General features: G+C 40.8%; 1 protein-coding gene across 2 annotated transcripts; it reads right to left on the bottom strand.

The window, feature by feature from the left end:
* Nucleotides 1-2,286: 2,286 nt before the first annotated feature.
* MOB4 (MOB family member 4, phocein) lies at nucleotides 2,287-27,223 on the bottom strand. 2 transcript variants are annotated; one of them, XM_040971932.1, is made up of 8 exons: nucleotides 27,118-27,223; nucleotides 21,049-21,111; nucleotides 15,010-15,110; nucleotides 8,021-8,063; nucleotides 7,770-7,856; nucleotides 5,641-5,720; nucleotides 4,579-4,690; nucleotides 2,287-4,458 (listed from the first exon to the last, which is right to left on the bottom strand). In XM_040971932.1, the coding sequence occupies exons 1-8, from the start codon at nucleotides 27,175-27,177 to the stop codon at nucleotides 4,327-4,329; spliced, it is 678 nt and encodes a 225-aa protein (XP_040827866.1). In that variant the 5' UTR covers nucleotides 27,178-27,223; the 3' UTR covers nucleotides 2,287-4,326. The 2 variants fall into 2 exon arrangements, with proteins under 2 accessions (XP_040827866.1, XP_040827867.1); XM_040971933.1 differs by lacking the exon at nucleotides 21,049-21,111 and having other exon boundaries at nucleotides 27,118-27,192.

Genomic DNA, 27,223 nt, shown 5'->3' with positions numbered 1-27,223 from the left:
TATTTCAATTGTTGTGAGTGGTGTTATCATGATCCTAGAATAACAGATACACAGCCATTCTCCCGGCTGTGAATTCAAGGTGCCAATGTATTTATCTTGTAGAAATGTGGGTTAACCCCTGAACATGCCTCACACTGGGGGCCCTGGGCTGATATCAGATGGTCAGTCCCCCGTCCCTAGATACTGGGGCATCTGGGAGGCTTATCCTTTATAGCTCCTCTTCCTCCAGGTACACACAGAAAATTTGGAAATAATGGTCTTACCCATTTTCCCCTAACCCTCAATCCTTCCCAACCGGATCATCTACGTAAACATCATCAAAAATACTTTTTAATTTAAAAAGTGGGTTAGGGCCCGGCGTGGTGGCGCAAGTGGTTAAAGGTCCTCGCCTTGCACGCCCGGGATCCCATATGGGCGCTGGTTCTAATCCCGGCAGCTCCACTTCCCTTCCAGCTCCCTGCCTGTGGCCGGGGAAAGCAGTCGAGGACGGCCCAAAGCTTTGGGAACCTGCACCCACGTGGGAGACCAAGAAGAGGCTCCTGGCTTCGGATCGGCATAGTATCGGCCTGTTGCGCTCACTTAGGGAGTGAATCATGGGACGGAAGATCTTCCTCTCTGTCTCTCCTCTCTGTATATCCGCTTTTCCAATGAAAAATAATAAAAATAAATCTTAAAAAAAAAAAAGTGGGTTAAAATTTTTAAAAAAATCTTTAATATTTATTTATTTTTATTGGAAAGTCAGATATACAGAGGAGAGACAGAGAGGAAGATCTTCCATCCGATGATTCACTCCCCAAGCTAGAGCTGAGCTAATCCGAAGCCTGGAGCCAAGAGCCTCTTCTGGGTCTCCCACACGGGTGCAGGGTCCCAAGGCTTTGGGCCATCCTGGACTGCTTTCCCAGGTCACAGGCAGGGAGCTGGATGAGAACCGGCAACCTATGGGATCCCAGCAAGTGTAAGGTGAGGATTTTAGCTGCTAGGCTACCGCACAGGGCTCAAAATGTAGTATTTTTAAATTACCTTACATGACATTACACAATGACCTGAACTTTGTGTATCATAAAAAGAAATATAAATAGCAGAAAAAACAGATGATGAGTAAATATGCCAGCTAACTAACCTAATTCTCTAGTGGGTTTACATGTTAGTTCCCTGGTTTTGAAATGTGCATTTCTTTTTTAAAGAAAATAAAGATTTATTTGTTTTTATTGGAAAGGGAGACTTACAGAGAAAAGGAGAGAGAAATAAGAAACTTCCATCTGCTGGTTCACTCCTCAAATGGCCATAATGGCTGGAGCTGCGCCGATCCGAAGCCAGGAGCTTCTTCTGGGTCTCCCATGCAGGTGCAGGTCTCAAGACTTTGGACCATCCTCTACTGCCTCCCCAGGCCACAGGCAGGGAGCTGGATGGGAAGTGGAGCATCCGGGACACACAATGGTGCCCATATTGGATCCTGATGCTTAGAAGTAGAGGACTAGCCATTTCAGCCATCATACTACTCCATGAAATGGGTTTTGTTTATGTAAGATTCTGAAACTTCTGAACACCTCAAATAAACTACTAAAAATACAGCACAAATACATTCACCTTGTATCGTCTATGTAACAATCAACTGCTTTAAAAAATGAAAATCAATGACTTTTCCACTCCCCCCCCCCCCAAAAATCAGTGACTTTTACAAAAGCATTTACCTAGCATGGAAGAACCACATAAAGAAACTTTATAATAAACAGTATCTATAAAATAAAGTATATAAAATTTAGAATTTAACTGCTTAAATAAAATTACAGGAAGCCTTATAGTAAAAAAATGTCATTATGTAGCACTCAAGGAAAGAGCTCAGTTCTTGTATTACAACGACTCTAATACCAGTTAGCAAATGTGTGGATTTCTAATTTTATGCTGACATTAAAAATGTTACTTAAGCAAAACTGCAAAGTTAACACCCAATGTCGGAGGAAAACGCACACAAACCAGAAGAAAAAACAATGTTAGGCAGGGGAACAAAGATTATTAAAGTTAGCTACTATAGCAGAAAGAGTAGGAGAAACAAGACGGAGGTGATTATACTGTCTTTATGGAAGGAAAAATCTAATGAAAAATTTTGAATTTAGATTTGATATAATTCAAGCAAAAAATGAAAACCAACTTCCCAAAACTCTGAATTCTCCATTTCCTGTCTTATTGGAATGCTTAATTCATAAATCAATGATCTACCAGGCTCACTGATTTTTAAAATATCACTTATGTACATACATGTACATTTTCTCAAATCCATAAATAGTATTAAAGAAAGACAGAAATTTTTATTTAGTTATTACCTAGTTTGTGAATCAACTTCAACAGTGCAACAAATACTATTAGTGAGATATCAATATGAATACAAAAGCAAGACTACAAACTGGCATTTTCTTTCGAAGATTTTTTTATGATCAAATCCAAACACAGTACAGGGAAGATGGAATGAATACCAAAAAAATCATATTTTATTTCTCAGTTAACACTAAGTCATATTATTTAAAATGTGTTTTAAATCCTTAGCAAGATAACCAGTCCCAGTCACTACCTTAGTTCACATGTTCACCAAGAAAATAGTCAAGTAACAGGCAACTGCTATGAGAAACGCCCAAAGAGAAGGGCTACATTGTTATCCGTCACTTCTTAGTAGGTTAGTCTCTCAAGATTGAGCAAGTTTGGTTCAAAATTACTATTATTAGTTTATACTGATATTAATATAAATATATAATTTCAAAGTCAACACTTCTTTCACCATGAACATAAAACTTTGAAAAGACAGTTGTGAGTCGGGGTCTAGTAAGGACCATGGCTGCTGGGACAGTACTGTTCAAAGCCAAAAGAACTGGCAGCCTTGGAAAGGCATCAACTATGTATTTACAATCTCACGATGCTACTGTTACCAACATTTTTCTTTGCTTATTTGTCTCACAATATGATATAACTTCCTTCCTATTTAAAAGACAATCCAGATGAATACACTTCCATCTTCATTTCAAAGTAACTTTTAAATGAAAAGGAAGTTCCTCACATTTGTTGAATCTGTTCTAGAAAATGGGTTTTAGTCTTTTCTTCACTACATGTATAACTTTTCCACTCTAAGTGCCTTATTAACAAACAGTGTGGCAATAAAAATTCTAGTACTCTATGAAAAACTGCATTCAATAGATTGTTACATCTGCACCTCAATCCTTAACACAACAAAGTCTAAAAAGTGTATGGCCATTCATCAACACCCTTAGAACCCATAAATTATTACAAATATCCTCACATATGTATATAATTCAAGCAAACTTGTGAAGAAGGGGTATAAAATAAATATTACAGTAGTTCTTCAACTCTCTTTAATGCTGCCTAGGATTAGATGAAAAGATTAGTATTACTAAGATTCAAATGGTTTTAAGGACTATTTTCTAAACAGTTAGAAAACTTTCACAAAACAAAGAGCCTATGCCAACACATCTTTCCTGTAGTGTAGTATAATGGATAATATGAGGTAAATCTGTAAGTTGTTAATATGAGTTTAAACAGGCATAAGCCACCTCTAAACCAGTCTGGCGGAAGGCTTCTCAGAGGACTGGAGCATAGGATTACAGGAAGCAAAAAGGGGTGAAGAGAAGGTTTCCAGTGGGAATACCTTTTATGTGCCTTATCATTAGCATCAAATGTATGTACAATTCACTGTTGCAAAAAGGTAGATCCTTTCCAAATATGTTGGCCTGGCTGGAATATACTTCAACACAGTAAATTATATAAGAGTTACTAATGCTTCGTTTGTTTTTCTGTTTGGATATACACACAGTCATAACTGCATATCAAAAACTATAGAAAATTTTAAAGACTTTTATCTCATTTTGGAAAAGTTTAGTCTATATTCTACAGAATTTTTAGAATGTATAAACTCAGGGGCAAAACAAAAGGAATACGTTGCTTTCCCTTTAGGAAATGGCTTGTGCGAGATCTCAAGTTTACTCTTCCTGTTTACAGATGGGTTTATTTGATGAGGATTGTGATCCAATGATTGTTTAGCAGCAATTTTACCAAACTGTAAATTCTTTTATTAACAAGCATTATAAACAGATAATACTAATCTTATTTAAAAAACCATGAGTGCCACACTGGTGAATATACAGCTCATGAATAACTTAAAAAGTATTTCCCATTTTAAAAGGCAACACACAGCATACAAAAACTTATTCTAGACAAAGAAACTATACTATGGATACATGATTGATGTGTCTAAAATGATATATATACAGTACATAATTAATGTTAATTATGTGATCAGTACATTTTCCTGTATGATTCCCTTCATGCTTCACTTTCTCCAGAAACTGAATTCTGAACCTCCTCTTCTAAAATCGGTACAATCAGGTTATCCTTGGACATCAAATTGTATTTCATCACAAATTTAGTAAACCGATGACACAAAAATGTTTCATTCTATAGAAAGGAAGAAAAAGATGTTATTTTAATTTATTATCCAAAACCAAACAGCACCAAGATAAAATGACTGTCATTTTGACTAACAATGCTTCAGGATCATTAATGAAATATACTTACTTCATATTCATCAAATATCTGCCGGTGATGAAAATAAGCATGTGAAAATATTCTGTAAATCCTACGGCATACTGATCCTAGTTTTGCTACAGATGATTCCTTTATGCTAACCCTAGAAATAGAAACCATACATTTATAAAACTGGAGACAATCTTAGGATCAATAAAGTTATCTCAATTCACAAATGTGGAAACTGATATTTAGCAAAAATAAGAGATGAGTCCAGAAGCAGGACTGAAAAATCTTTATCCCAACCCTCTGTCAACCTCTTCTTAGCCACTTTGGGGAAATTAAAGTACTCCAGTTTGGGTTTGTTCAAATTTTATGCAAATAAAATAAACCCTGAACAACTCAAAAGTTACTAAAAATTAGTGCACAATATTATACTTTGTCCTATAGGACAAAAGTGTTCTAATGAGAATAATTATCTTTGATTACTCTATAGAGTTGCATTGTTTCTTTCTTTCGTTTTACTTTTTTAGAAATCAAAACTGCATTATTTCCGTTATTCTGATAAAAATATGTATAGGATACTGAAGCAAAAGATCCTATTTCTAGCATATTTTATGAGCTTTTTTTAGAGCTAATTATATTTAGGGAAATAAATAAATCTCTATTATTGGGGGAAGAAATCTCTTACCAGGTTGATGGAATCTCTAATTCCAACCACTTGGTAAGAGATAACTTAAAACCCGAACAGCCCACCGTGGGGAAGAGTGCTCCCTGGGCAAGCTGCCAGGAGGGGAGGCTTGCTCTGCCTACTGTTAGTAAACTAAGTGAGCAAGCAGATACCTAGCCCAGGCTAAAGCAGAGAGGGAGCACTCTGGAGACACACAGGACACCAGGGGCCAGCCCTGCCTAACACAGCCTGTGAGCTTTGGTAGCCAAGGCCTGCTATCTAACTACAACCCTAACTTCAAGATCAGACCATCTGAACAAACAAAATAGGTAACAGCTTAAAAAGAAAGAAACGAAAAAAAGAGTACATTAACCAACAACTTAATTTTAGTTCAGAAGCATCCATCTTTTATATTAAATCCAAAAGTCTTGGAACTTGTTTACCTGCTAGGAAAATATTTATTACTATTCAGAAGACATGCAGCACCATCAAGCGTGTGTCTAGTGTAGTCTATAGCAGGACACTAAAAAAAGAAGATTGTAAAATGTGTCAGCAAAGACTTCCATCTCCTGGGTTGGGATAATTATTATATCTGTGGATTAGTCCAAAGACATGCGCATATCTCTAGAAAAATGTCTCTTACTAATAACTAAAATACAATGTTACACTTACAGTAAATAAGGTTTTATTATGTTAAGGAACTATAATCTAGTATCTGGCTTCTAGCAGTCTCCCATTTTTATTCATCACACTTAATTTAGAAGAGAACATTCAGAGGTGCTGAAAATCCCAGACTATCTAATCCAATCCTCTGGCTGTTAACTGAGGAACTGAGGGTTTGCATGGACAATGACATATGCAACAGAATCATCATCCAGGAATGCTCATTTCTACTCTACCAATCTACACTTCACCAAGCAATCCAGAGCCGCATCATCAATCTAGCACCTATCTAAATTCTAAATGACTTTTTCCCTGAGCCTTCTCAGAAAAAAAAAATTTTTTAAGATTTCTTTTTATTTGAAAATCAGAGTTGCAGAGATAGAGGGAGAGACTGAGATATTCCATCAACTACCTCATATGGTAAAGAGAGCCAGTGCTGGGCCAGTCCAAAGCTTCATCCAGGTAAAACACGTGGATGCAGAGGCGCCCAGGCACTTGTGCCATCTTTCACTGCTTTTCCAGGCACATTAGCAGACAGCTGAATCAGAAATGGAGCGGCCAGGACTCAAACCAACACCAACATGGAAGCTGACAGTGAATCAACTCTCTGTGCCACAGTCACAGTGCTAGGCACACATTTTTTTAAAAAAAATATTCATTATTTTGAAAGGTTTAGTTACAGAAAGGGAGAAGGAGAGAGACCTTTAGTCTACTGATCCACCACACAAATGGCCACAACATTTAGATAGACTGGGCCAGAACAAAGTCCAGTGCTTCCCGGCACTTTCCATGGAGATGGTAGGGGCCCAAGCAGTGGCACCATCTTAGCTGTGCCCCAGGTATGTTATCAGGGAGCTGGACCAGAAGTGGAGCAGCTGAAACAGGAGCTGTTGCGTGTACTGGACACCAGCATTGTGTGCAGAGATCTAAGCTACTAAGGTACAACACCACCTCCTCTTTTAAATTTTATTTTAAATTTTAAAGTTTCTCTGTATTTTGATAAAACTATCCTATCCTGCTCCATTCACCAAAAACAATATAACCTATCCTTTCATGGCATATCAGTGAATTTATTAGAGCAAAATTAAAACTACAAATTCTCATCCAGAACTGCTTAGGACCCATTCCCTGGAAAATTACAAAACAACCAAAAAAATCAGTTATCATTTTGTATGCAGCTTATTTCACTCAGTATAATACATATTGAATTTCAAAGATTCAATTATGTTATAACACAAATGAGAAATTCATTCCCTTTTCGTGGCTGTATAATGTTCCACTAAATGTCTGTATACTAAATTTACCAATTGATCTGCATTTATCTAAACATTAGTAAGGTGTTTAAAAACTAAGAATGTTGAGCATTTTTTCATGAGCATACAGCTATTACAGCATCTTTGAAAAAATAACCGCGCCCATCAGTGCATTGTCTCAATAGGCTAAATCTCTACCTGGTAGTGCCAGCATCTCACATGAGCACTGGCCATGTCCCAGTTGCTCCATTTCCAATCCAGCTCGCTCTTTATGGACTGGAAAAGCAGTGGTGCATGCCTCAAGTCCCTGCGCCCCTGTACCCACGTGGGAGATCAGAAAGAAGCTCCTGCCTCCTGGTATGGGATCGGTCGATCTCTGGTCGCTGCAGCCATTTAGGGAGTGAACTAGAGGCTGAAAGATCTCTCTGTGTCTTTCCTTCTCTCTATAAATCTGCCTTTTCGATAAAAATAATTCTTACAGAAAAAAAAAATAAGAAATCCTTAGATAGCACTGAGGTAATAACATTACACCAAGTAACTCTAAATCAAGTAGAAAAATATTCATTGAACTGGAGAGACTCTGAAAGTTTACCACAGCAATGCTTTGGAGATTCAAGTGCTGCTGACTATTATTCATTCTATCTCCTAATCCTCACCTCTTTGGGAGTTTTATGAGCTGCACAGAGAAAAATCCATTGTTCAGTTGCTGTCATTTGAGTACAGGTGTCCGGATGGCATTCACTCTACAAAAATAAGAATGGAAAAGTTCATCCTGTAAGTCACATTTCCCTACAAAATGTCAGAAGAAAATAACTATACATTTTGGATACATTTTTCAGTATATTACATTACAATGAGAAATGTATCAGAACCTTGAAATGTAGCTTTGACTTAAAGAAAATATTACCTGAAGCTTCACAGCAAGTCCATTTAGTTCAAGACAAAATTGCCTGAAAATGCAAATATATAAATGAAAATTACATTTATTTTCTAAAATTATTTACAGAAAATTAACTCTTAAAAAAAGAAGCCCATCAGTACCATCCTTCCTCTCTCAACACCATTCTTTATTTCTAGAGATATATTTAATTTTCATTTATTTGAAAAGATAGATTCTCCATGAACAGGTTTATTGTCCAAATGCCCACCATAGCCAGTCTGGGACTGAATCCCGCAGCAGGAACCTCAATTCAGGTCTTCCAGGTGGGGGCAGATACCCAAGTGCTTGAGCCTTCACTCACTTCCACCCACAGTATGCATTTGCAGGAAGTTGAACTGAAAACAGAGCCAAGACTCAAATCCAGGCCCTTCCATACGAATGCAGGCACCTCAATCACCATCCTAAACACTGCACCCTTCAGCATCATTAACAACCTCACCTCAACTGCCAGGGAACCGCTTCTTTCCAAGATGTAGAAATTTTTGAAAAACTACTGGCTGGCATTTTCATATACATGTAGCATGCTATGCCACTGCTTGCCATGCCAGCATTCCAAATCAGAGTACCAATTCAAAAACTGCTTGCTTGCTTCACATCCACTTTCCAGCCAATGCATCTGGAAAAGCAGAAGATGGCACAAATATCTACAAGCCAGCCACTCATGCGGGAGACCAGGAGGAAGTTGCTGGCTCCTGGTTTTACTTGTGGCCATGTAGAAAGTGAAGCAGTGGAAGGAAGATCTCACTCTCTTTCTCTCTGTAACTAAATTTTTCAAATAAAAAAAAAAATAAATGTATTTTTTAAATTCAAGAACTGTCAAATAAATACAGAAAATCTGAGGCCAGCACAGTGGCTCGATAGCCAAATCATCTGCTTCTAAGCACTGGCGTCCAATATAGGTACCCGTTCATGTCCCAGCTGCTACTCTTCCCATGTAGCCTCTTGCTTGTGGCCTGAGAAGGCAGTGGAGAGACTCAGGAGATACTCCTGATTCCTGGCTTTGATTCAGCTAAGCTCTGACTGGAGGAGTAAACCAATGATGGAAGATATCTCTCTGTCCCTCCATCTGTAGATCTGCCTTTCAAAAAAATAAATTTAAAAAAACATGTAGAAAATCAAAATCCATCATAACTCCACTTCTTCCTAAAAAAACAACTACTGTTTTTAAGATTCTTTTTTTAAATTGGAAAGTCAGATTAACAGAGAGAAGGAGAGACAAAGATTTTCCATCTGCTGGTTAATTCCCCAAGTATCAGCAATGGCCAGAGCTGAGCTAATTCGAAGCTAGGAGCCAGGAGCCAGGAGCCAGGAGCTTCTTCTAGGTCTCCCACATGGGTGCAGGGTCCCAAGGCTTTGGCTGGTCCTCGACTGCTTTCCCAGGCCACAAGCAGGGAGCTGGATGAGAATTGGAACACCCAGGACACAAACTGGCACCCATGTGGGATCCCAGCACATGTAAGACCAAAACTTCAGCCACTAGGCTATTGTGCTATGCCAACAACCTGTTTTTTAAAAATATTTAATTGTCTATTTCAATTACTTAGTTACACAGAGAGAGACAGACTGAGAAAGAGTGAGATTTTCCATCTAATGACTCACACTCCAAATGGCTGCAATGGGGAACTGGGCCAGTGTAAAATCAGGATCCAGGAGCATTTGAGTCTCCCACAGAGGTGGAGGAGCCCAAGTGCTTGGCCCATTCTCTGCTGCTTTCCGAGCCACACTAGCAGGGAGCTGCATCAAAAGTGGAGCAGCTTAGACTTGACTTACCACCTATTTGAGATGCCAGCAGCCCAGGCAATAACTTTATTTACCACGCAACAGTACTTGCCCCAAGGTAACTACTGACTGTATGCTAGTTTTCCAGGCATAAGGTAAAGTACGTTCAAATGTTATCACACATCACTTGTGTACTTGTTTTTGGTTACTTTAGGACATTTTTTTCATGATCTAATTTCCTTCTGAAACAGAATTATCAATCCTACCACAATGTCTGAAGGGACCCGCACAGCAGCCTAGTGGCTAAAGTCCTTGCCTTGCATGTGCCAGAATCCCATATGGGAGCCAGTTTGCATCTTGGCTACTCCATTTCCCATCCAGCTGCCTGTTTGTGACCTGGGAAAGCAGTGGAGGACAGCCCAAAGCCTTGGGAGCTAGCACCCACGTGGGTGACCCAGCAGAAGACCCTGGCCCCTCAGTTCCGGCCATTGCAGCCAGTTGGGGAGTGAACCAACAGATGGAAGGTATTTTTTCTCTCCTTCACTCTGTAAATCTGACTTTTCAATAAAAATAAAAAAATCAAAAAAAAAAAAAGTCTGAAACAGACTACGGGCACAAATGTCTTCTCATTAAAGACAAAGGGAAGCCACTGAACACTGAGCTCAATTTCAAATGGGCTCATTTGGGAAAAGACAATTTGGGGCCTGTGGCACAACAGTTCATCATTGCTTGGGATGCCCACATCCCATACCCAAATGTCTGCATCCTTATCCCAGCTCTACTTGCAATTCCTACTTCCTGCTAATGTGTACATGGGCATACGGTACTGTGCTCACAGAGGTGGAACACTGTCAGTCACAGGAGAGAAATGGACCGAGTTCTCAGTACCAAGCAGTGACACAGCCCAGCCCCAGCTGTGTCGCAAGCATTAAGGAAGTAAACCTGTTTTCTTCTCTCTTAAATAAATAAAATTAAAAACAAAAGTTAAAATAATGTTTCACATCACAAAAATAATCTGCTTTATATAATTTGTCAAAATACCAATTAAGCTCCTTCTAAATATCCTACCATGGTAACTTTTAGTTCATTGAATCAAGGTAGACAATCATTATTATATTTTTCCTCATCCAATAAATGAAAAACTCCAAAATGCAAATCTATAATTATAAGACAAAAAAAATTCCAAAAATAAAGAAGAAAACATATATAGAACAAATCTGGTAGTAAAAAGACATTTATTTATTAACAAACTTAATTTAAATATATTATAATAGAAAAAAAAACAGAAACACAACTTTGGAGTTTTCAGTTATCTTATAATTGTATTTCTTTCCCAGATGTTTAATAACAATATTGTTCTCGAATTTCAAAAATAACACTTTCAGAATCACATCACTCAGATGCTCTCTCATTAGCAACCATATTATGTGTTCTTGAGTTATTTCAACTGATATAAAGACTGATGGTGATAAACAATTTTTTTCAAACATATGCAGATATTTATTGGAGTAACAATGTTTCGCTACATGTCTAAACAATATTCTTACTTGGTTCAACACTTGCATGGATGACAATAAAAACAAGCTAACTTTAGGATCTGGCAGTTTTCTGGACATAATCTGTGGCAAACCATACAAATCCACAGCTTCAAGTTAATCCCAAACAGAAGGAACACATACACATCTGTCAAACTGACATTCACCTTATATGCCCATCACTATGCCACGCATCCCACCACAGGACTGTACCTAGTCAAAGAAAGAGCACCTTTGCCTATTCTTAAAGGTAAGAGATTTAACTGACATGATCCAATTTAAACATAATAACCCCATTAATCAATAACATCAAGTATACAGCCTTAAATCAACAACATGAAAAGGCTACTTGTGAAAATCTTCTTGGCCAACTACATATATACAAGGGGCCAGTGCAGTGGCTTAGCAAACTGATCCTCTACCTGTGGTGGCAGCATCTCATACAGATGCTGGTTCATGCCCCAACTGCTCCACTCTTACTCCAGGGCACTGCTTATAGCCTGGGAAAGCAGTGGAGGATGGTCCAAAACCTTGGGTCACTGTGCCCATGTGAGAGATGCAGAGGAAGCTTCTAGCTCCCAACTTCAGACCAGACCAGCTCTGACTATGTCAGTCAACTGGAAAGTAGACCAGTTGACCCAACATTTCTCTCTGTCTCTACCTTACTCTTGACTTTTAAGTGAAATAAATAAATCTTTAAAAAAGGTATAACATATGACAGAGATATAAGAATGTTAATTTACATTAAAAATTTGATCTTTAAATTACACTAAAAACACATATCACTTCCCCAAACCACAACTAACGGGGAAAAAAAACAAAAACAAAAAAACAGCACTAGGACATATGGAATATGTAAGAGAAAGACTAAGTTTTATGTAAAGCTTTTTTTTTGTTTTATATAATAAATGTTTTCTAATATTATAAATCAAATGAAGAAAAATGTTTTTAAATCTGAAATGAAAACCTTGTACACTAAAATAAGCCTCACATGTTAGGATGCATACTTGTAGCAAAAAATTACGGTGGCTTATTTTCATCAATAATACAAAAGGTAAGTAGTTGTTTCCAAGACTGATTAAAATGAAGCAAAAGATAAAAGTACCCTCCATCCTAGGTTATAAAAATTGGAAAGTAGGGGTCAATGTTGTGGTGCAGCACGTTAAACTGCTACACAGAATGAGAGCATTCCACAAAGTGCCTGGGTTTGAATCCAGTGCTGGCCTTTGCCTGAGCCACCCATGACTGTTTCAGACATCGATGTGGTAGTCAGCATACACAAAATGTCTGGCTCACTCTCTCACACATAGCCAAAGATATAAAACACAATTTTTTATATTAGACAAGACAGTCAAGCGATTTATCCAAGAAACATGGAAGAGATTGAGAAAAAGTCTTAACATTTTGAAATTTCTAAACTGTTAATGGCAAAACATTAAGCCTTATCACTATGTAGAAATGCATGCAATAGTAAAAGTTTGAAAAAAAGTCTCATCCACAAGACTCATGACTAGAAATGCAATCTAACTTCTTGAAGAAAAATCCTATCTATACTTCACATTTATATAAAAGTCGACCTGAAAATAATAAAACCCAATGAACACATAAGTATACTGTGTTCTATACTTTAACCTCACCTTCATCCTGCCTCTCATTCGCACTGCAAAGTGTATAACCTCAACCACCATTAAGTAACGTGAGGACGCTGCCGCTTCTCATGTTCTGCTATTCAGTAATCACCACTTTTTTCATTCCAAGGATATAAAAAAAGCACCAAAGCTCATTGGTTCAGGAGTGTAATTAAGCTCTGTCTCCCCAAGGGAAAACTGGATGTTCACAATCATTCACTGGTACACATTAGAGGACAAATCTAGAGTTTAAACCTTGAGCTAGGGCCTGGCAACGGTAGCCTAGTAGCTGAAGTCTTTGCCTTACAAGCACCAGGATCCTATAAGTGTCCCAGCAGCCCCGCTTCCCATCCAGCTCCCTTCTTATGGCCTGGGAAAGCAGTGGAGAATGGCCCAAAGCTTTGGGACCCTGCACCCTCATGGGAGACCCACAAGAAGCTCCTGGCTTCAGATTGGCTCTGCTCTGACCACTGCAGCCACTTGGGGAGTGAACCAGCGGATGGAAGATCTTTCTCTCTTCACTCTGTAAATATCTGACTTGCCAATAAAAATAAATCTTAAAAAAAAAAAAAAAAAAAAAAACACCGGACCCGGCACAATAGCGTATTGGCTAAAGTTCTAGCCACCCCTCCTAAAACTGTTCACCTAAACTGTTGACATATGTCTTGTTAGAGTTATGAAGTTAGAGTACCCGAAAAACAGCCAGGTTCAGCAAAATCATGCATCAATGCTATAAACTGCTAAATGCTAAAATTAAAATAGACATGAGACAGCTGAATAGTAATCTATAGCCATTTTAAGGTGTATAGAACCCAGTTGTATATAAACTAATAAATGAAATGTCAATGTAGAAGTCACAGGATGTGGTTCAGAACTTGCACTCTTTCTTTTTTTTTTTCCTCTTTTAACATATTGGTTACTCAATACTATGTCAACTAATTCCATAACGTTATAAATTGTTACTGATGTAATGTCAGGGCTTTTCATTGATAGGGATGATACTCTGTCGGCTCTACCTTCAGACCAGAGACAGTCTCCCCAAGAAACCATTGAACTTATCTGGACAATAAGATGCTAGCCTCTATGCTTTGTAGATGCTTGCAAGGAAAGAATCTCAACTGAATCTGAACTGTAGTAATGCAACAAGAATCCACCATGGGGGGAGGGTTGGGAAGGGGGGAGAAACCCCAGTGCCTATAAAACTGTGTTACATAATGCAATGTAATCAATAAAAAAAAAAGGAAAAGAAAATGATAAAAGTGTCAGCTTGATCAGAAAAAAAAAAATCAGCAAACTTGAGAACCTTAAAAGACAGCAAAAATCAGAAGCTTTATAATACAGACTAGCATACCAAGATGTTAAAATACATTGCAGTATATACCTCTACTCCCAAATAAAAGATAGACTCCCAGTGAAAGTGTTAACTATATTTTGAAAAGGATGCTGAGCTTTCTACCACTGTCTATACCTACAACGTCAGGATAAACTTAAATAGCAGAATGATGACTTGGTGACTTTTTTTAAGGATATTTTTATCTTTATTGGAAAGGCAGATGTCCAGAGAGAGGGGGAGACAGACCTTCCATCTGCTAGTTCACTCCCCATGTAGCCACAATGGCTGGAGCTAAGCCAGTCTTCATTCAGGAGCTGAGAGCTTCTTCCCAGTCTCCAACACAGGTACAGGGACCCAAGGTATTGGGCTGTCCTCTACCACTTTCCCAAGCCACGAGCAGGGAGCTGGAAGAGAAGTAGAGCAGCTGGGACATGAACCAGGGCATATATGGGCTCCCAGTGCATGTGAGGCAAGGATTTAGCCACTGAGCCACACTGCCCTAAGCCCTGATTTTGTGACTGTTTTTGAAGAACTATACTATTGTAACAACACAGGGGAAATCAGTGGTGGTGAGAAGAAAGAGGGAGGGGGTGGGCAAGTCCCTGAGCCTATGGAGCTGTTTGTTTAAAGATAAAAATTAAAATAAATGAATATTTGTTCAGGCTATAGTTAGATAGTAAACTATGATTCATAAACATTAATAGGCACTTAAGGTTATTCTGATGTACCCAAAGGACCTACCTTAAATGTTCATACTTCCACACCCCTTCATCTTGGCCTTCAGGTGGTTCAAGAATTTTGTCAATATTGGAGCAATCTGCTCTTATGTTCTGTTGGATATACTATAAATAAAAAAGTTCTTATGGTTAATTAAAATATTTTATTACACGGTAAACCTTATTTTAAATGAATACATTTTTTGACTACAGAACTGTTTTTGTGGTCTCTCGTTTGGGTTATACATTAGACAGGAATTCAAGTACAGAATCACAATCAGAACTCAGAAGAGATAATTCTTATTATTCTTCAATTCAACCTCAATGGAATAGGATTCACTACATAAATGCAGATGAGGCATTGATCAGTAGGATTGGGACTGAGCTCTAAATTGTAAACTATCATATTCAAATGAACATAAAATATAGACCTTGTAATTTTAACCATGGCAAATATATATGGTTCTATCATATAAAATAACTAACAGAGGCAAATTTATAGAGATGAAAAATTGATTAGCAGCTGCTTAGAGCCTATGGGAGAACATACAGCTGAATGAAGAAGAGTACTAATAAGGATGAAGTTTCCCTTTAAGGAGGATGACACAGCTCTAAAACAAGGCTGTGGTGAAAGCTGTGTAATCCTGTGAATACAAGCATTAAACAGTATTTTAATGGGTTTATCTGATATAATAATTATATCTAATTAAAGTTGCATTTCAACTTTTATTTCAAAGGCAGAGTTACAGAGAGAAGGAAGGACAAAGAGAGAGACCTTCCCTCTGCTCCTCTACTCTCCAAACCGCTACAATTGCTGAAGCTGAGCTGATCCAGATCAGGAAGCAGGAGCATCTCCCCAAACCCCCGAACCGGTGCAGGAAACCAAGGAAATGGACCCTCCTGTGCCATTCTCACAGGTCATAAGCAGAGAGCTGGATCAGAGGTAGAGCAGTCAGGACTCGAACCAGAACCTATTTGGGATATCAGAGTCACAAGCAGAGGATTAACTTGCTATGCCACTGTGCCTGTCCTTTGAAAATCCTAACTTACCAACATTTCTAGAACAGAATCTTTCTTAAAGCTTCCAAAAGCCACCACCACTTTCCCTGATCACACTCTGCTACCATTCCAGAGTTACTATCAGTTATCCATTGACTAAAGCCTCTCAAGCCTCATCACATACCATAACCCAATTTCAGATCAAGTCAGAAAGATGGCACAAATTCTTCCTTCTACTATGAAATGGCGGACAAGTTATCTTTCTAGTGATTTAATCCTGTGTGCTCTAATTATATTGATCTAATACTGCACATATTTCACATAAGACTTTTCCTACAGTAATTTTGAAAAGTAATTTGGATCAAATGAAGTGCGTAGCAATAAAGCACTCTCCAAGCAGCACTTGACTGCTTTAGTCTTGGGTAAGATGCAATCAACACATACCACTTTCCCTCACAGTGAAAAAAATGCTAAAAAGACAGGATGTATGGGTCAGCTGTGTGAGGTCTCCGAAAGTACATGGCAAGAGGGCAGGAAACAACACTAGAATCCAAACTGCCACTGAACTGTCAGCAGCTCGGCCATGGAGCCCTTCCTCTCTGTTATCCTTGGCCTGGGCCCAGTGCAATGTGAGACTCAGAAATGAGAATTACAGCACCAACAGAGATCCAAAAGAAACTGTTATTCTGGCTCCAAGAGTGGAAAAAAAAAAAAAACACTTTTAAAATTCAAGAGGGGGATGAGCGTAATAGCATAGCAGCTGAAGTCCTCGCCTTGAACGTGCCGGAATCCCACATAGGCGCCGGTTCTAACCCTAGCAGCTCCACATCCCATCCAGCTCCCTGCTTGTGGCCTGGAAAAGCAGTCGAGGACGGACCAAGGCCTTGGGACCCTGCACCCGCGTGGGGAGACCTGGAAGAGGCTCCTGGCTTCGGATCAGCACAGCACACCGGCTGTTGCACTCACTTGGGGAGTGAATCATCGGACAGAAGATCTTCCTCTCTGGCTCTCCTCCTCTCTGTAGATCTGCCTTTCCAATAAAAAAAATTAATAAACCTTAAAAAAAAACTCAAAGAGGGTCCGGCACGATAGCTGAACTGGCTAATCTTCCGCCTCCAAATACAGGGATCCCATATGGGCACTGGTTTGAGTCCCAGCTGCTCCATTTCCCATTCAGCTCCCTGCTTATGGCCTGGGAAAGCAGCAGAGGATACTCACAGCCTTGGGACTCCCATGTTGGAGACCTGGAAGAGGCTCCGGGTTGGCTCAGCTCCGGCTGTAATGCCCAGGCGGGTATGAAGCACGAACCACAGGATGGGAGATCTTTCTTTCTGTACCTCTTTCTCTGGAAATCTGCCTTTCCAACAACAACAACAAAAATCTTTAAAAAATCAAAATGGGGGGGAAATTTTAATTTTTTCCCACTCTCCTTTTCCTTCATTCTTTCTTTTTTTTTCTCTCTCTCTTAGGTTTTGACAATTTTTACATAGTTTTCTTCATTCTTTATAGTCTAGGCCCAAGACTGTGTCCCAACGGCAGCAAAAGTGGCTGGTAAGAGAAAAATGTAGGGGAAAAAAAAGAAGACCTTTGAGAAAAACCTTCATCCTTTTAGCTGAGTGGTGCTATGATCCCAACATAATGGAACTAAACCATTTTCCTTCCATCTTCCCAGACTCAAGCACAACTGTGGTTACGTGGTTTCCAGCCATTAGCAAGGACCAAAGTGCTACACTCAAAGAGCCCAGAAAACGTCAGACAGTGAACAGGACAATCTTAGACCAGCGTTCCCATAAAGCTGTTTGTGGACTCCTGGGCTCACCTCAAACGGAATCTTGTCCTATTTCGTGCTCGATACACTTTGAGAACCAAGCTAACTCCAGTTACACCACCTCTGATCCAGGTTCCTGCTAATGCTACAGAAGCAGCAGGTGGGGGCTCAAGGACCTGAGTTATTTTGTAACCAACATGGCATACCCAAATGGAATTCCTGGATCCTGACTTGACCCTAGTCCGGGACTGGCTAATGTGGGAATTTTGGTAGTAAATCGGCGAATAAAAAACCCTGTCTCTGTCTGCCTTGAATAAAATGAAGTAAATTTTCTGTCACATAAAAGACAAAAAAAAAAAAAAAAAGCTGAGCACCAAGAATACAAACTCAAAGAATCTTATACTCAGATAAATCAAAATCAAATGGCTAAAAACTAAAATAATTAGAGAAGCCAAAGGAGCAGGTGTTAGCAGAGTGGTTAAAAAGCTACTTGGGGGGCCCGGCGCAGTGGCGCAGTGGTTAAGGTACTTGTCTTGCACGCCCGGGATCCCATATGGGCGCCGGTTCTAATCCTGGCGGCCCCGACCCTGCACCCGCGTGGGAAACCTGGAAGAGGCTCCTGGCTTCGGATTGGCATAGCATCGGCCGTTGCACTCACTTGGGGAATGAATCATCGGACGGAAGATCTTCCTCTCTGTCTCTCCTCTCTGTATATCTGCCTTTCCAATAAAAAAATAAAATAAAATCTTAAAAAAAAAAAAGCTACTTGGGAAGAATCAACTATGTCAAGATTGTCAAAATAGGGCCCGGCGACGTGGCCTAGCGGCTAAAGTCCTCGCCTTGAATGTGTTGGGATCCCATATGGGCGCCAGTTCTAGTTCCGGCTGCTCCACTTCCCATCCATCTCCTGCTTGTGGCCTGGGAAAGCAGTCGAGGATGGCCTAAAGCCTTGGGACCGTGCACCTGTGTGGGAGACCTGGAGGAAGTTCCTGGCTCCTGGCTTTGGATCAGTGCAGCACCAGCCATCATGGTTACTTGGGGAGTAAATCATTGGATGGAAGATCTTCCTCTCTGTCTCTCCTCTTCTCTGTATATCTGACTTTGCAATAAAAGTAAATAAATGTAAAAAAAAAAAAAGCTTTTAACAACACAGAAGATGCCCACCTGCCCCCTGCAGTATCTGAGTTTATTATCTGGCTCCAGTTTCAGACTCTAGCTGCTGCCTGCTAATGCAGACCCTGGGAAACAGCAGTGATGGCTCAAGGCACTGGTTTCCTGCCACCCACCTACATGGGAAAGCTGGACTGGGTTCCTGGATCCCAACTCTGGCTGGCTCCAATCCCAGCCACTGCAGGCATGTGAGGAGGAAATGAACAGATACGAGTGCTCTGTCTCCATCTTTTTACCTTGCAAATAAAATGGAATTTTCAAAAACAGCTTTTTCTAAGGTACTGAAATAAGCAAAGGTCAACCCAGAATTTCTAGCCAACAGAAATACCCTTGAGGAATGAAGATAAATTAGACAGTTTCAAATGAAAGAAAACTAAAAATAATTCCTAGCCAGCTCCAAAAAATTACCAAAGGAAGTTCTTCAGACAGTAGAAAAAAAAAATACTCAAAGGAAACTTGGAGCATTAACAGCAATACAAATTATAGACATCTGGACACAAAAATAATACAGGATTCTCCTCTTGAATTCTTTAAAATATGGTGTTGAGTTGAAAGCAAAGATATAACACTGTCCAATGAGGTGTTTAATGCAGCTAGATGTAAGATACAAAACAACTACACATAAAGGAGAAGGAAAAGGGGTCCAAATGATGGCAGTTTCTACATTTCAATTTTAATGGCAAAATATCGATCTCAAGTAAACTGGATAAAATATGTATAGGGCTCAGTGTGATCGCTGAATTAGCTAATCTCCTCCTTGTAAGCACTGGGATCCCCATATGGCATCACTCCACCCCCGGCTGCTCCACTTCCATCCGGCTCCCTGCTTGTTGCCTGGGAAAGCAGCAGAGGATGACTCAAAACCTTGGGACCCTGCCCCTTGTGGGAAGGTCCTAGCTCAAGGCTTCGGATCGGCTCAGCTAGAGCTGTGGTGTCTATTGTAGAGTGAACCAGCAGACAGAAGACCTTCCTCTGTATCTTCTCTCTGTAAATCTGCCTTTCTGATAAAAATAAATCTTTAAAAAATATACAATATAGTGGTTATGTACTCATTCCCTGGATAGTTCCTATGTACATACAAATCATAAGCTCTTCTTTAAAAAAAAAAAAACTAAATATTTAGAATTCCTAAAGCAACTACCAAAATTTATGTATATAATCACAAATCTGAATTGAAATAAAATACTAAAATGCAGAAAAGCAGAAACAGAAACAAAAAAGAGAAACAAACTGAAAACAAATAATAAATCGGTAGCTCTAAATCTAAACATATCTATGGCTGGCACTGTAGCATAACAGGCTATGCCTACACCTGTGGCTCCAGCACTCCATATGAGCACTGGTATGAGCCCTGATTTGAGCACTGGCTGCTCCACTTTCAATTAGACTCCCTGATAATGGCCTGGGAATGCAGCAGAGAAGGGCCCAAGGCCTTGGACTACTGCTCTCAGGTTAGGAGACCCGGAAGAAGTTCCAGATTGGCTTGGTTCTGGCAATTACAACCATTTTAGGAGTGAACCAGTGGGTAGAAGATTTCTGTCTCTCCCTCACTTGCTCTCTCTCTCCGTAACTCTAATATTCAGGCAAAATAAACAAATGTTAACAAAACAAAAACAAAAGAACAGAGACTGACAGACTGAATAAAGAAATATAACCCAACTACATGTTGTCTATGAGAACCTTACTTCAAATATAATGATAAAAGTTAAGGTCATATTATAGTTAAAATGAAAATATAAAGCTTAGGAACATATTGTCAAAAGTTTAGTCAAGAAATAAGCACACCTGTGGAATTGTACCATAAAATTAAAAATAAAATAGAAGAAAAAAAATAAGTATGCCATTTAACAATCTGTTTTTCTAAATTACTGAAAGTAATTACTTTAGTAATTTTGAATTCATTGTGAAATCAAACTTGGTGCCCTAAGTTGGCGCATAATAGCAGATAGTAAAAAGTTTTTGGGTTGGTTATAGTTTAGTATGTCATCTTACAACAGAATGAGGATTCATTAAAGTTTAAAATGAACATTCCATTCATCTTTGTTCTACAAGATATAAGAATATTTAACTGTGTCAAAAACTTCAAGTGTTCAGGCTACTAGAGTTGTAAAAGAAACTTTATATTACCTGCTGAACAGCAAGTGTACTGTCCATCTCATCAAAGGATTCATCAGGCCAATTATAGAAATCCTACAAAAATAAATTCATGGTTAAAGCACAAAGTTACAAATAGGATCAAATATTATTATCTGCAATTTTTAACAAAAGTTCCAAGCTCATATTAAATCAGATTTTTAAAATGTGATTTTTTTTTTAATTTTATTTTTATTTTGACAATCTTTACACAGTTAATTAGGGTACGAAGGTTCAAGGGCTACAGGAAAGTGGATAATACTAGTATGTTTTCCATGTTGTTTCCTTCATGTTTAAAGGTGGGTATTAAGGGAGAAGGCCCACCCAATTTCCAACCCTCCCCAGGTCCCGGATGTAGGGCATGCGCTGAGGTTCTTGCTCAAGTGGTTTTGATATTGCAACAGTTATGAATCGCTGCCAATCTTGCCACTGCAAACACTATGAGGTCTTTGAAAAATCCACTGATTAACAAAGTCCATCATAGCTGAGATGGTTGGTTGACCTGTTCTGTCTTCTCTCTTTTCTTCGTTAGGGTTCTGAGTCCAGCATAAAATGTGGTTTTTCAAAGAAGTAAGTTACAGGATTCAGCGAACACCAAGGGACAATGTTAAGCAGTTACTAGAGTTTCAGCTGCTCTGCTTCCAATCCAGCTTCCTGCTAACATGCCTGCGAAGGCAGTAACAGTCCAAGTGTCAGGTCCCTGTTCCCCAGGGTGGTACTGACCTGGCTCAGCATTTGTTGTTGAGGGCATGTGACAAATGAATCAGCACATGGAAGATAAATTTTTTTCTCCTTTCTAGTCACTTGCCTTTTAAACAAATACGTAAATCTTCTAAATATTAAAAACAACACATCAAAATTTATTTAACCACAAAATACATTTTTAACCACAAACCCTTCAATCATGACACTTCCCACAAGATCATCCATTGCCAGCATCCAGTTCTGGTGCTGCTCCCTGCCAAAGTACCTAGTAAGGCCGCAGAAGACTGACTCAGTGCTTCGATCCCTGCACCACCTGGCAGACTGGAAATGGCTCCTGCCTTTGTCCTGGCCCAGCCCCAGCCACTGTGACTGTTGGGAGAGTGAATCAACAGATGGAAGATATTCTCTTTCTCCCTGCCTCCTTCCTTTTTATCCCTTCTCTCTAATTCTACTTTTTGAATAATTTTTTAAAAAGATTATACTAAAAAAATAAAGATACTTGCATCCCCATATATGTCTCTGGGTTTGTTTTTTTGTTTGTTTTTTTTAGGATTTTATTTTTGAAAGGCGGAGTTGCAGAGAAGCAAGATGTAGAGAGCTCTTTCATCCACTGGTTTACTCTCCAAATGCCTGCCATGGCCAGGGCTGAGCCAAGTTAAAGCCAAGAGTTTCATTCGTGTCTCACACATGGATGGCAGGGGGACACACATTGGACCCTCTTCCACTGCTTTCCTGGGTACATTAGCAGGGAAGTAAATTAGAAGCAGAGCAGCCAGGATTCAAACTGGTACCCACATGAGATGTGAGCATCACACGCGGTGGCTTAACCTGTTATGCCACAATGCCAGCCCTCAGTCTCTGGGTTTTTGAGGTAGCAGGTGGCAGTAGTGACGCCCCAGGAACAGGGTTCCCACCACTGGTAGGAAAAACTGGACTGAGCTCCTAGCTTCAGCCCAGCAGAATCCCAGCTACTGTGGGCAATGTAGGAGCAGACCACTGGATAGGAGCCTGCTCTCATTCTTTCTCTGACTTTGTGTAGCTCCAATAAATATCTGTCCAAATAGAACAAGTCTTTTTTTTTTTTAACATGACTTTTTTGTAGAACACCTTGTACTGATTCTGAATCCCTCTATAAATAGTTACAGATACTTCCCTAAAGAATTCAAAATCTTCCCATTTTGGGGCCAGCACTGTAGTGAAGCAGGCTAAGCTGCAGCCTGCATCCCATGTAGACACCAGTTCATGTCCCAAATGTACATCCAGCTCCCTGCTAATGAGCAGAGAAAGCAGTACCAAGTGATGGTCCAAGTGTTTGGGTCCCTGCCACATTGGAGACCCAGAAGAACCTCCTGGCTCCAGGCTTCAGCCTAGTCCAGTCCTGGTCACTGCAGACATCTGGGGGATTGAACAAGGGGATCTTTTTCTCTCCCTCCTTTCCTCCCTCTCTATGTAGGTCCAACTTTCAAATAAATGTACGAGTTAATAAAGTTGTATTTGACTAATTCTGGGGGGAAGCAAAGTATACTATTCTTGATAAATGCCTAATATATACTTGTTCTCAGAAAATGCCTCCAGAGTAAAACTGGGGGAAGGTGGGGGAAGAGAACCTGTATCAATCAGTACAGGCAAACCTTCAAAACCGCAAGCCAAGAAAAGCAATACACAGTATATGACAGCCAGAAAATAAAAGTTTTAACAAAATGCAAGGCAAACCTACAGATAACATGCTTATACAACAAAAGGAATTAAAAGGAATGATGATCACATTATTGCTTGGGTGGGATAGCAACGGAAGAGATGTGATCCCAAAGGATTCACCATTATTAGCAAAGCCTTAGCTCTGAGAGTAGGCGATAAACTTTTCAAGTGTCTTAATCATTTCATAATTATCCTTTTCTCACAGCTGCCCTACCTGAAAGAAAATAGCTAACCAACTGTATTAAGGGAAACTATTCAGAAATAAAACACTCTGCTAGAAGAAACTTCAGGATGCCTTTTCCTAGATAATTTCTTTTTTATTTTTTTTAAGATTTTATTTTTATTGGAACATCAGATATACAGAGAGAAGCAGAGACAGAGAGGAAGATATTCCATCCGATGATTCACTCCCTAAGTGACTGCAACGGCTGGTGCTGTGCCGACCCGAAGCTGGGAGCCAGGAACCTCCTCCAGGTCTCCAATGCAGATGCAAGGTCCCAAGGCTTTGGGTCATCCTTGATTGCTTTCCCAGGCCACAAACAGGGAGTTTGATGGGAAGCAGGGCTGCCAGGATTAGAACTGGCGACCATATGGGATCCCGGCGCGTGTGAGGCGAGGACTTTAACCACTACACTATCGTGCTGGGCCATCCTAAATCATTTCTTTTTTTTTTTTTAAAGATTTATTTTTATTATTTTGTTTATTGGAAAGGTGGATATAAAGAGAGCATAGACAGAGTGGAAGATCTTCCATCCGATGATTCATTCCCCAAGTGAGCGCAACGGCCGATGCTATGCCGATCTGAAGCCAGGAGCCTCTTCCGGGTCTCCCACGCGGGTGCAGGGTCCCAAAGCTTTGGGCCGTCCTCGACTGCTTTCCCAGGCCACAGGCAGGGAGCTGGAAGGGAAGCGGGGCTGCCGGGATCAGAACCGGCGCCCATATGGGATCCCGGGCGCGCAAGGCGAGGACCTTAAGCACTTGCGCCACCGCGCTGGGCCCATCCTAAATCATTTCTAACCCAGTGTTGTGGCATAGCATATAAAGCTGCCACCTACAACAGCTTTCTTATGAGCACGGTTCCTGTCCTGCCTACTCTACTTCTAACCCAGCTTCCTGCCAACAGCCTGGGAGAAGCATCAGAGAATTGCCCAATTCTGTGGACCCCTATATCCACATGGGAGACCTGGATGGAGTTCACGATTCTTGGGTTAAATAAACGTTTTTTAAATATAGTAAGGATAAATAGAGTAATACACAGCAGACAGAAGGAAGTTAACTGACAATGAAATGTTTCCCTCCGCAACTGGGACATACTTTACACACCTATGAGAGGCAACACTTAATGAAATTCTCACTTATTTCAGGTAATATTTACTGACAACCAATGATGTGCTTATAGTCCAATCTAACCAACTTTGAAAAAAGTAGGAAGATACTCCACCTGCTGTCACACCTCTACCTAATATTTGTCATCTTTATTATTTTTTTTAAAGATTTTTTTCGGGAGTGGAACAGTAGCCTAGTGGCTAAAGTCCTCACCTTACACATGCTGGGATCCCATACAGGTGCCAGTTTGTGCCCTGGATTAGGCTCGGCACAGCCCCAGTCATTGCGGCCACCTGGGGAGTGAAGATCTTCCCCTCTCTGACTTTGCAATACAAATAAATTAAAAAAAAAAAAAAAGATTTTTTTTCCCAATGGAAAAGCAGATTTATAGAGAGAAGAAAGAAGGATCTTCCATCTGCTGGTTTACTCCCAAAGTGGCCATAAGCGCCAAAGCTGAACTGATTTGAAGCCAGGAACCAAGGGCTTCTTCCAGGTCTCCTATGCGGGTGCAGGGTCCCAAGATGTGGGTCATCCTCTTCTGATTTCCCAGGCCACAAGCAGGAAGCTGGATGGGAAGTGGAGCAACCAGGACATGAACTGACACCCATACAGATGTCAGCATCTGGAGGTAGAGGATTAGCCAGCTGAGACAATATACTGACCCTCTACATAATTTTAGAAGAGACTCACTTTACTGATGGAAATTTATGTGATAAAGAAGATATGGGCAAGTTAGCTGCTTAAGTAGTATTTTCTAAGTCCTAACCTCATTTACTTAACAAGCCTAATCTATGACAACGTTAAAATTCCTTTCTGGTCTCCTATGGGAGTGCAGGGTCCCAAGGATCTGGGCCATCCTCTACTGTTTTCCCAGGACACAAGCAGGGAGCAGGATGGGAAGTGCAGCAACCAGGATATGAACCAGTGCCTATATGGAATCCCAGGGGACACAAGGAGAGGATTTTAGCCACTAAGCTACTACAGCAGGCCCCAAAAATAAAATAAATCTTTAAAAACGTATGTTATTTTCTAGTTTTTTCAAAATTAGACACTTTTTAAAAATTAGAGGCTTTTAAATAAATGATTCTGAGAATGAATTTTTAAAAGTATATTTCTGAATCAAACACTTAAAAATCGATCATTTAAGAGGCAAAAATAATGCTTCCAGAATACAAGCTAAAAGCATGTAGCACAGAGCAAAAGGTTCAGAAAAGGAAGCAAATATATACATTTCCAACCAACTTCCGATAGTGTGAACACAATGTCCTGAACGGACAGGTTAATGGGGCTGCAATAAGACTGGCAAAATGAATTCTTTGGAATTCAGTGGTAGCAAGTTGTCAAAATGAAAGGTCACCTGTGGACCTGGAATCAGGAGACAATGTAACCTTGAGCAAATCCAGTCGATTCTATTTGAAACACGAATCTGGGAAGGGGTGGAGCGCGATCAACTCCACCGCTGGTCTCCTTCCCGTAAGCCTGTACGCCACAGGCAAATCTATTCTCAGCTCCAAGGGTACTTTCACCACTTAACGCCATTTCTCTCTAAAATTACATCTGAAACACACCCTTCCGAATCTCAGAGCGTCAATTCCTAGGAAAGCCATTTTCAGACCCAATGTGAACGCCAGGAACAACTTACACGCAGTACAGGCTTACTAAGAGTCAATATAATAATCAGCAGTTCATTCCCCAACCATGCCTCCTTACATATTAACAAGGAAAATCACAAGGAATATCACACCCAACAAGTCCCAACCTGGCGAGGAAAACTTGCCGGACCAGAGCCCAGCTGCAGGGAAGCAGCGGGAAGGGGTGGTCCAAGCCGAACCAGAGGAGGAGGTTTAACTATCGCCTCTGAGATCCGGCTGGACGGGCTGGGTGGCACAGCCGGGCAGGACCGGAAGCCCGGACGAGGGCAGCGGCGTCCACACCCCCTTCTCAGGCCCGCCGCCCCCAACTCGGGGACCCCCTGACCCCAAGACTCCACCTGGGCTGGCCGCGCCCCTCCGGCGCCCGTCGGCTGGCGGACCACAGCAAGCGGCCCATGGCCGCAGGCCTTGCCGGGCACCCGCGTTCCCGGCAGCGGCCCCTCACGCCCGCCCGCCCGCCCGCCGGTCAGCGCTCCGCCGGCCGGTCAGCGCTCCGCCGGCCCAGCCGGCCGGCCCCTGCCTGGAGGGGCTGCGGCTCCGGAAGAACAGGCCGGGCACCCGCCAGGGCCCCGCCCGCCTCTCCGCTGCCCCGATCCAGTCTGCCCGCGGTGGCAGCCAGCCCGCAGGCGTGGCAAGGCTCGGCACCGAGAGTTCACCCGCAGGAAAGCTGTGGGGACCGTACCTGCGCCTTGGTGCCCGGCCTGTTCCGCCTCAACACTGCCGTCCCCTCCGCCATGACCATAGTGCCAGAATCTGGGCGGCAGGAGTCGGTACCCGGATGTAGGGGG

This window comes from Ochotona curzoniae, unplaced genomic scaffold, assembly GCF_017591425.1.
Source record: "Ochotona curzoniae isolate NIBS_2020 unplaced genomic scaffold, NIBS_Ocur_1.0 contig_2210, whole genome shotgun sequence".
NCBI lineage: Eukaryota > Metazoa > Chordata > Mammalia > Lagomorpha > Ochotonidae > Ochotona > Ochotona curzoniae.
Note: the sequence above shows the minus strand (reverse complement) of the source record. Positions and strands in the feature narration are given on the sequence as shown.